Source organism: Sorex araneus, chromosome 9, assembly GCF_027595985.1.
Source record: "Sorex araneus isolate mSorAra2 chromosome 9, mSorAra2.pri, whole genome shotgun sequence".
In the NCBI taxonomy this organism is placed as follows: domain Eukaryota; kingdom Metazoa; phylum Chordata; class Mammalia; order Eulipotyphla; family Soricidae; genus Sorex; species Sorex araneus.
The window spans coordinates 3,350,449-3,361,299 of record NC_073310.1 but is presented as its reverse complement, the minus strand read 5'-3'; the positions used below and the strand labels follow the sequence as shown (position 1 = coordinate 3,361,299).

The 10,851-nt window shown below is 52.0% G+C and overlaps 1 protein-coding gene across 9 annotated transcripts in view; it reads right to left on the bottom strand.

Moving 5' to 3' along the window:
- Window positions 1–627: 627 nt before the first annotated feature.
- The window catches only part of KDM2B (lysine demethylase 2B), a 94,970-nt gene continuing 84,746 nt past the window's right edge, over window positions 628–10,851 (bottom strand). For all 9 annotated transcript variants that reach the window (XM_055146895.1, XM_055146896.1, XM_055146898.1 and 6 more), the window contains 6 exons: window positions 10,662–10,700; window positions 9,862–10,538; window positions 9,318–9,481; window positions 9,072–9,233; window positions 8,323–8,541; window positions 628–1,682 (listed from right to left, as the gene is read on the bottom strand). In XM_055146895.1, coding sequence (XP_055002870.1) covers window positions 1,501–1,682; window positions 8,323–8,541; window positions 9,072–9,233; window positions 9,318–9,481; window positions 9,862–10,538; window positions 10,662–10,700 — 1,443 coding nt within the window. In that variant the 3' untranslated portion in view covers window positions 628–1,500. The remainder of the gene's footprint in view (window positions 1,683–8,322; window positions 8,542–9,071; window positions 9,234–9,317; window positions 9,482–9,861; window positions 10,539–10,661; window positions 10,701–10,851) is intronic.

Here is a 10,851-nt window from a genome sequence, read left to right as displayed (position 1 = left end):
CAGCTGAGGAGCAGGGATCCCACAAGTGACAATGGAAGTTAGTCCAACAGACACTGTCATACTGTCATATCGGGAACTTAGAGCTCAGCTGACCTCAAGTGCGAGTCCAGGTTAATCTGCATATGGGCCCCTGAACGCCACCAGGGATTCCCCCTGACCCAGACACTATTTGGGCATATCAGAGATCTAAGCCACCTGACCCAGAAGGAGGTTTCTGTCCGGTTCGAAACAGGGACATGATCCCTTACCTCCTTTCATTAGCTGCAAGCAGATCTTCCTGAAGATAGGAAACACATGTGCCGAGGGACTACTGTTAGCATAATACAGAGAAACTATAGGTCATTTGGCCTCAGAACAACAAATGGAGGCTTCTGCTTCAGGACATTCTGACAAAAGGTCTAATTCATTCCTAGAACAGAAACCCTCAAAGTCGAAGAGTGATTTTGTTTTTGGTACAACTGTTTATACAAATTTAACAAAGGTAAAACCGCGCCAGGGAAGGTCTAGGAAAACAACACCTTACAACAATGGCACTTATGAATGCCTAACAACTAGGCAAGAGCCATGTTTATAACCCTTAAATGAGACCCCAATCCACTTCAAAGGAGAGAAAAAGGAAAGAAAAGCTATGTTGGATCATTTATTCTACTTCTTGACTCACAGTATAAATTAGATCTATATGGAGTACAAGAGCTCATGCTGGACCAAACTCCTCCTGAGTACAAAGGCTGAAGTCTGAATTTTAAAATTTTGAGAAAAAGGTGAATTCTATACAGAGAAAACTTGGCAAAGGATCTTACTTTGACTCTAATTTACAAATATCCACAACATGCTTATGTAATTCAACTTACAAAACAGACTCTCACTTCCAGTTAAACATGCTTTTAACCAGAAGGTCTTAGCCTGCTCCGCCAGACCTGGGCACATGTGTTGAAGTACAAGTTAAGTTCTCTCCTATCTCAAGAAAATCAGGAAAGTTGGCAATCTCTAAACAATAAAAACACTGGTATGCATTCAAATCTTGCATAAATAACTTTCAAACAATTTATACAAAAATAGTTCTGCATAATGTAAGATGTAACAAAACCAAACAAACAGAAAATGTCAAAACAGCTGCAGATGTGGCACGTGGTCCACGTTATGGTGACACCAAAAACCCTGGAGTTGCAAGGAATGAGGTGTCCAAACCCCACCACCACACACTCCGTAAGCTCATGCTTCAATAGGAAAATTTCTCCATAGTCCATCCTCCTCTCCAATGGGAATGTCTTCTCGGTAAAGGCTGCCTTAGAAATAGTCCAAAAAGCAGTGCAGTAACGATTCCCAAAGACCAAAGGAAAATGTCCAGCTTACTCAGCCGCAAAAGGTGGTGCAATGGCTTCTCCCTTGTCATTCCAAGTTCCAAATTGAAAATAAAAGCCCTAGTTTTTGTAAAGTGTTTTGTCTTCCCTGCCAGGACCCTCCCCTACCCCCGGCCATATTTACATACTTGTCCTTGGACTAACTCAGTTTTTGTAGCAGTTTTTCTTCCACTTGTCCAAACTGAACACTCACAGACATTTCGGCTATGAACTGCTCACAGCCTTCCTTGGTAACTTGCTTGCAGTACCTCAAGTCAATATGACAGATATTTCCACAGCGTTTGAAGTAGGACAGGCACTGATCAGTAACCTTATTGCAGTCTGCAAGGAAGAGAAATCACTGTGAGGCAGCAGGAGTGTGAAGCTCAAGGCGCCCCCATCCCCCAGGATATAAGGAACTGTGCTCTCCAAGGAAGTCTGGCCCCTGGTTCCCTAAGGAGAACCACTTGTTAAAAGCTGATTATAGGGCTAGAGAGAAAAGGCATTTGCCCTTACAGGTTCAAATCTCTCGCAATGAATACCTAAGCACTGCTGGGTATGAATCGCCCCGCCCGAAAAACACACATGAGCCTCAAATTATCAAAGTGAATATATGCTTGAGGACCAGAGTGATAGTACTTGCCCTACAGGAGCCTGACCCAAGGAGTTAAATCCCCAGCACCCCATATGGTCTCCAAGGCCCTCCAGGAGTGACTCCTGAGAGCAGAGCCAGGTGTAGCCCCCAAACAAATACAAAAAAAAAAAAAAAAAAAAAAAAAAAACCTTGAAAAGCATCCAGATAGTTTTTTTTTGATGTGTGTAAATCTTCCTATAAATAGGCCTGATCATTTAATCTGTTCAGTGGCTCACTTTTCCCACCTAATATATCCGTGATGAGAATCTACCTGTGTGCATTACAGGCACCTGTCTTCTTTTCCGTAGATCAATTCGGGAGTAATCATCCGTCGTCATCACGGGACTCACAGGTTCTGTTGGTCCATCTCTTGCACTCTTCCCTTGAGTATTTTTATCAACTTGCTGATTTTGTTATACTTTTTATTTCGGTTTTAGGCCATATGCAGCAGTGCTCAGGGCCTACTACTCCCAGATACTTGTGGGTTGTTCTGAGCTGTGCACAGGGATTACATCAATCTGGGACCAAATCTGGGGCACCTGAATGCAAAGCATGTGCTCAGTCTTTAACTTCACTTTTTGGATCACACCCTGTGATGCTCAGGGCTTACTCCTCATGTGGTACTCAAGGCAGGAGTATGTGGTTTCCCCACTGAATTCCTTTAAGAACTCGGGGGACCATACATAGTGCTGGGATCGAACCTGGGTCAGCTGTGTGCAAGGCAAGCACCTTACTCACCATACTTTCTCTCCAGCCCCATGTGCTCAGTCTGAATCATTTCCCGAAGCCCTGTCAAACACTGTGAGTGGGGAAAGGGGCCAGGGATCAACCCAGGGCCACTTAAGTCACGTCCTTTTCTTTTGGGATTGCAGCCAGAGTCAGCAAAGTTGAGCATGAGTTAGCACCCTCTGAAGGCTCTGAGGTCCCACTTGAGCCAGATGAATTCTTTCATCTTGGTGGCTGTGAACTTGAGGCCTTTGCTGCCATTACTTCTACCCACACTTCATCCCTCTAGTAAATGAGTGGGAAGGAAGAGTCACGGCAGACTGTGATGGTGCCGTCACGTCACCAAGGTCCTTGGAGGTGAAGACATGGCGACATGAAGTGCACAAGTATGCGCAGTCTTGAGTTCATAGGACATACCTGGGACACTGCATCACAGGCAGGGCCACCAGCAGATGAAGTGGCAAGGATGTTGACAAAGATACTTGAAAATTGCTTTCCATCACCAATCTGCAGGAGCCACAGAAATGTCGACTGGTCTCCAATAAGGGGCTGCGGCCAGTAACTGGTGGGCCTGACATCTGAGTGCGATTAGGATAGATTCCACCATGCAAGTAATTCCTGGACTTTATTTCTGCCTCAGATGTTTGCAAAATATTTCTTTTTCACACAGATTTTCTTTTTTCTTTTCTTTCCAACTTTTTGGATCACACCTGGCGATGCACAGGGGTTACTCCTGGCTCTGCACTCAGGAATTACTCCTGGCGGTGCTTGGGGGACCATATGGGATGCTGGGAATCGAACCCGGGTTGGCTGCGTGCAAGGCAAATGCCCTAACTGCTGTGCTATCGCTCCAGTCCCATTCACACAGATTTTAAAAGGCTGGCAAACAACTCCCCCGCCCCCATTTTTTTGTTTGGGGGGAGCCACACCAGGCAATGCTCAGGGCTCAAATCTTGGGTCAGCTGCTGCAAGGCAAGCACCTTACCTGTTGTACTAGCACTTCAACCGAACAACTATTGCTTCATAAGGTAACATTCTGGGAATCGGAGAAATAGTACAAGGGTTAAGGTGCTCATCTTGCATGCCGCCAACCCCAGTTTGATCGCTGGCACTGCCTGTGTTCTCGGAACACTATCAGGGTGAGCCCTGAGCACCGCCAGGTTATGTGAACATCCCCCATCCCAGGGACTGAACTGGGATGGCTCAAAGGGCTGGTGTGCACACTGGCATATGGGGAACCTGATCTCCTTGCCATGGCATAATCCTCTCAGCACCCCGACCTCCACCCCTGCCTCAGAGTTGGGGAGAGAGTTTGAACTGTACAGCCACATACCCACATCGATCCCCAGCACTGTTGGGTATACCCTAGTGGCCCTAAGCACTGCAGGCCACAGCCCTGCCCAGCCCCCAGTACCATCGGGCCAAATATGCCAACAGGTCTGCACAGCTGGGCAGTATCACTGGGAGTGGCCCCACTCATAGCTAAGAATCTCCCTCCTTGATAAAACAAAAATAGGCAAAGGAATTGAATATGTTTCCCTGAAGACATACAGTGGCAGTGAATTAGCACATGAAACTATGCTCAGTCTCCGCTTTAGGGAAAGCAAAGTCAAGACCACACCAAACTCTTCCTGATCAGGATGGCGGCATGCTAGGATGGAGTGTTGCTGCCACTATGGAAAACAATGTTTTTAAAAACAGTGAAACTTCATTCCTCTCCTGTCACCAGCCATGTAAGACCAAGCCAGACCCTTAAGATTTCAACATCAAAAGAAATATAACTCTTAGCTTGACTAAGGGGCAAGCAAAAAAGCATAGTCATTTTGTAGAATGCCAACATCCTGTTACTGGAAGGAAAGGCTGATTCAAAGTGGAACTCAAGACGGGGATGGAACAGAAGTATCCAAACTTATTCGGCCTACTCCCCCGATCAGCAGCCCTTGGAAACTGACCTCCTTTTTTTAAACAGCAGTTACATTTCGTCTAACAGCAGTGCATTTTGGTTTTTGTTTGTTTGTTTCTGGGTCATACCTGGGGATGCTCATGAACTATTTCTGCTTAGGAGAGAACCCTGGCCAGGAACCAAAGGCAAGGATTTGGGGGGTGTCTGTCAGCCACTTGCAAGGCAAGTGCCTTATTCCTGTATTATCAGCACTGCATTTTGCAAGAGGAACCCAGAGGGGACAGAGTGATAGTACAGTGGGGAGTTGCACAAAGCCAACCCAGGTTTGATTCCCGGTATCCCATATGGTCCCCCGAGCACTGCCAGGAGTGATTCCTGAGTGTAGAGCCAGGAACAATCCCTCAGTATTACAAGATGTGACCCCATGAAACCAAAATAAATAAAAGAAGAACCCAGAGAGCTTCTGCCATTTCTCAGATGAGGAGACTGAGGTTCTGCCTAGCACACTTTTATGTATTCTCACCACCTAACCCCAATAAAGAAAGAAAAAAATATCTCTGAAGGCAGATGAATGCAATAGAGCAATAAATGCTGAGGCAATCTACCTTCCTGAAGCAAATAAAGTGCTTCAATTGCACCTAAAACTGGGGACCAATCAGAGGCTGGTAGTAAAGATGTAAGTCGGGATGGGGGCAAGGGAGAGGAGGAGGCCCACGTAGGGAAACACCAAGGCTAGAGACAGGTTTGTGGAGGAGCAGGGAGGACTCCCACCCCAGAACAGAGGGGTTTGGGTCTGACGGCAGGTGCATGCCCTCAGCTCTCGGTCCCCCTGGAACGCAGCCTGTGCTCTGCGGCGGGGGCTGTGCCACAGCATCAGTTTCTCTCGGGAGAACCGATCCACCCGTGGACCCCCGCAGAGGCCAGGCTCTGCTGCGTGCCGAGCCCCAGCCCCGAGAGATCCAGCACAGCACCGTCGCTCAGCCACTCAGGAAAGAAGCATCCCTGCGAGGAGGAGAAAGCCAAGCCCATCTGCAGGCTGCTGGACGGGGCTCAGAGACAGGAACAGACATGGAACTGGTCGTGACGTGCCAAAGTAGTTTCATAAGGTCCGACCCCACACAAAAATGACAGACTCTAAAGAGGGGGAAATCCTAGGAAAAAAGTAAAGATAGATGTGGGGAAGTTGAGAAAAAAGAGAACATTAAGAGTAAAAGAAAATTTCTTAGAACTAAAGATCAGAGCATTTCCAGATTGAAAGGGCTCAAAAGAATGTGGTTAAAAAAAAAAGCACTCGGGTCAGGGCCAGAGAGATAGCACAGCGGGGGGCTCTCGCCGCACAGCAGCCAACCCGGGTTTCATCCCCAGCATCCCACATGATCCCCAGAGACTGCCAGAATTATTCCTGAGTGCAGAGTCGGGAGCAAACCGGAGTAGCTCTGGATGTGGAAACCCCCCCAAAACAAACAAAAAACTCAAGTCAAGGCTCATTATTAAAAATTACAAAGAAACAGAGACCAAGGAAATGGGCAGAGTGACTGAAGGATGACTGCAGAGTCAAAGGGTCTAAATCGGCCTCTGGAGACTGGATGGTGGGGCAATGCCTCCACCCCACTGTGCTGTGCGGGAAGCCCTTTTCAGACAGAGGCAGTTGCAATGTTCTCTTCACTCGGAGTCATGAGGAGGATGGCATCAAGCAGAGACCGTCCCTCATACACAGGCTGGAGATCAAGGTCGTTTTTGGCAGGGGCGTGACAACAGGAGAGCTGGTGTCCACTCACAGGCAGGAGCCTGGAGGGGAGCTCAGAAGACCAGTCCAGGAGAGACCCCCGGTCCCCCACACATACACACGGGCCTGCTCAGACACTCAGCAAACAAACATGAGGCAATTATTAACTCCGAGAAACAAACAAAACATTGGTGCAGAGACTGGTGCTGCGAAAACAGATCTGGCTCAGCAATAGGCAATTCTTGCCGGCTATGTCAGAGTAAAGAACAGTGATGGATCCATGAGAAAGAGGGGAAAGAGGGAGAGAGGGAGGGAGGGAAGAGAAAGGGGGGGAGTGGATGCAAGAGCAGCTTTCTTACGTTCCCCAGAGCAAGTTCATAAATCAGGAGGTGTGGTTGGAAGAAGAAAATCAAGACCTACAACATGAGCCTGCTACTCAGGATGCGGAGGGGTGCCTGGAGGAAAGGTGGCTGGCCAGGGGCACAGGCCGCCAGGCTCCCAACAAAGCTGGACAGCCGTGACTCCACTCTGTCCACAAACTGCTCCTGTGACCCAGGTCATGGATCCTGAGACATGTCACCCTTGTGGCTGATTGCACTATATCAGCTCAACTTAAAAAAAAAATCTGTTAACTTTCTGTTTTGTTTTTGCTTTTTGGATCATGCCCGGCAATGCTAAGAGGTCACTCCTGGCTCTGCACTCAGGAATTAGCCCTGGCGGTGCTTGGGGGACCATGTGGGATGCTGGGATCAAACCTGGGTTAGTCGCGTGCAAGGCAAACGCCCAACCCATTGTACTTTTAAAATCAGTCAACATTTAAAGAGAATTTGTCAGAGAGTGAATATATGAATTTGTCTTTCTGATTGTCATAATTTTTTCCTTTTGGTTTTGGATTGTTCTTTTTTTGGCCACATCCAGTGGTACTTAGGAGTTACCTGGATCTGCACTCTTGGTGGGCTCGGAGAATCATGTAGGGTGCCAGGTATTAAACCCAGACCAGACGCGTGCAAGGCAAATGCCCTGTTGCTGTACTATTGCTCTGGCCCCATCTGTTCATCCTAACTGAACAAGAATCCGGACAGCTCTATGCATGGGGCTGATGTGACTGGAGTGAACTACGGAGACAGAAAGGCAGGCGATTCCACACTAGCGAGCACGGGGCTTGCCCTGGGATCTCTGTTCCTCCAGCACCCGCAACCCCACACAGCCTCACCGTCATGAGCCATCGGCACTACCACAGCCCACACAAGGGGCGGGAGGTGTCTGAGGATTCTGGGCCCCCATGCTGCCCCATTCCCCTGGACGGTGGCCGGGCAGACGAGAAGGGGCTTTATCAGGCAACAACTGAACTCTGAGAAGCAAACAACTAAATGATATGCAACTCCCAAGGAATGAAACTGTTAGCAGACAAGCTTATGTCAAAAAACCAAACAAACAAAAAGGAACAAGAGGAATTTAAATAGGTCAGAGCATTCTGTCTTGGCAATTTCTGAGTTTCTTTCTCATCCCCCGCAGGTCTTCTATCCCCAATCCAACTACCTGTAACTAGCAGAACAAGACAGATTAGCTGGCTGAGCGTGGGCGGTGCTGCTCCACAGGACAAGGCCGTAAGACCAAACTCTGGAGAGAGGAGTCCAGACCACCTGCAGACACCCCACCAAACAGGAGTTGGCTTCCCGCCGCTGGGAAGACGTTCAATGGCTGCAGCCTCTTGCAGGGCCTTGGCCTCCCTGTTCCTCTCTCCCACGCGACAGCACGGACTGAGAAGCAGCTCTACCCCCTCACGCTAGGCTCTCTGGTCCCATATTCTTCTGGTCTGGTCGCCAATTATGAAGAAGTCACTAACTTGTTTGTATCCCCTTTAGATGAGGCCTGTCTTGTTCCATGGTGTATTTTAGCATCCAACAGTGTGAGCCCAGATCGCAGGCACACAGATCACCACCCCAGCCCCCATGACTGTGGTGCACCCAGACCCCCTTGGGTCCCCACGGACCTGACAGGTTGATTTCAGTTAAGGAGTCTCGGGTGGTGGTGCCCACGGCAGTGAGCAGGTTAACGGACTGGTCGGTCACGTGGTTACAGTAGCTGAGCTGGAGCTTGGAGAGCAGGGGCATGTGGCGGATGATGAGCCGCAGGGAGGCGTCGGTGATGTCCAGGCCCGCCAGCCGCAGCTCCACGATGTTCCGGAGCTTGCTCCGATTGTCCATCTGACCTGAGGGGCAGAGTGGAGAGGTCACATGTCACCGAAGGCAGCACAGGTCACTGGGACATGCACGCCACTGGCCAGATGGGACTTGGGTTTTCTTTCACCACTAGCCTCCCAGCCCACACCCGAGTGTCCCAATACTTGGATGTCAGGACACCGTACATCAAATGTGACAGGACTGGATTCTTGAAAATATCACACGGCCTTAAGTCACTGAGCCCAGCTCCCCGCAGCAGTGCTGGCCCAAGGGAGACGCCATGGGGTTCCCTCGATGAAGCGGTTGGCAAGAACATGACCCAACTTCAGTGGCCCCAAACAAACCACTCCCCAAGCTGAGGCCCAAAAGCAAGGAAGCAGGGCGCAGGGGTTGGTGTGGTCGGCGGCTCACCTAGGAGCCGCTGCCCTCTCACCCATGCCCACAACCCTGGAGAAGGGCAGCAGCCACTGAGCCATTTCCAACCCGCAACCCCTCCATGTGGCTAACACAGGTCCAAGGACACAGCCAGGTCACACCTGCCACCTGTCCAGCCTCTCACCTGGCCGGTTATCAGTAGGAGGGGACAACAAATCCCGCATCTGGGCGTCCTTCAGTCCTTCCACCCACTGGACATCCAGGGTGCGGAGCAGAGGACAACTGGCGCTACAGAGCGCAGAGACGGCCACCCACGAGCAACCTGACAGCACCAAGTCTCGAAGCCCTGCAGGCAGAGGTGGGGGACAGCAGTCAGGCACCAGGCCTGAGCCCCAGTCACACAGGCGGGGCTCCCCAGCCCCGTGCTCACCGGGCAGCCGGTTGATGAGCCAGCTCAGCTGCTTCTTGGAGATATTGGTCCAGCTGAGGTCCAGCGCGACGGGCTGCCGCCGGATGACGCCGCTCAGCAGCAGTGGCGTGATGGACTTGCAGTGGTTCAGGTCGATGCGCGTCCACAACCGCTTATCACAGCACCTGGGGGTCAGCCCGCACGCAGGACGCTAGAGACCCCCACACCCGACATCCTGCGCCCCGCCTCTCAGTGCTCCTGTCTGGGGTCCAACGTGCCCTCGGGCCTCTGCACCCTGCACATTGTGAGTCTGCAACAGGGCTAAAGGCACGGAAGCCGCAAACGTCACAGCTGGATGATGTCAGCGCTCTGAGCCCTGCTCACTCCCCACTGCAGCACTTGGAAAGGACAAGGCCTCTCCCTGGTCCCTCGTCACCTGCCAAACAGGTCTGCTTCTCCAGGCTGACAGCCCACCACACCGCCCAGCTCTGGGGACAACGAAGCCTCGTGAGGGACTCCCTGGGGCCGGGGACCCATACGTGCCACCCGCTCTGGCCTGGCTCACCAGCGGTTCCAGGTCCTGCAGACCCGCATGCAGACACACAGGTCTTGGTGGCTGAGGTAGCTGAAGACGGCCATCCACACCTCCCTGTGCATGACGTGCGCGGCCCCATCGTCCAGGGGCAGCGAGTCAGGCGGGGGGCTGATGGGGGGCGGCCGGATCACGTGTCGCTCCATCTGGATGCACTTGGGCGGGGACATCGAGGGCGGGGGCCGGGAGATGAGCCGAGGGGGGCTGCGCAGGCCGGGCCCCAGCTGGTGCCGCAGCTCCCTCGGGGTGCCGTTGAGCCCCTTGCTGAAGCGGTGGGGGCGCTCGCAGAGGCCCAGCAGCTGCTTGGGCTCCTCGCTCTCGCTCTCGGGCTCCGACTTGATGGGCTGGTGGTTCTCGCTGGCCAGGCTGTTCTCCGTCTTCTGGATCTCCTGGTTCAGCTCCTTGCTCAGCTCCTTGCTCAGCTCCTTGTTGGGAAGCCTCCGCTTCCGACGCATCTTCACTTTCTTCTTCTCTTCGGGGCCCTCGGCCCCCTCGGTGCTCGGCCCAGCCGTGGGGGAGCTGGAGCGGGAGTGGTCGCTCTCCCTGGTCTTTGGGGGGGCCTCCGGCAGATCATCTTCGGGCTCCTGCTTGAAGCGCCTGATGGGCTTGGACAGGGCCATCCGGTCTTCCGTGTTCTTCCAGGATCGCCGCTGGAGAAGGAGGGAGGGGTGAGGGTCCAGGCTCTCGGCTCAGTCCATCCCCCCAGGCCTCCCCATCCTCTGCCCGGACAGGTGGCCCCGGGACTGGGGTGCGGGGAGAGGGGAAGATGGTACCTTTTTCCTGAAAAGCTTATCCTCTTTGCCAGGCTTTAGCTGTCATGGGAGAGAAGAGGACGCAGAGCTTGTTGCTGGTCCAAGGGATCGGGTCTCTGCCACGACCCTCCACAGGGCCCCCCTCCGCCCCCAGTCCCGGATCCTCTGACAGACGGTGGGCCCTGCCTGCTGGGCTGACGGAAGCAGCTGG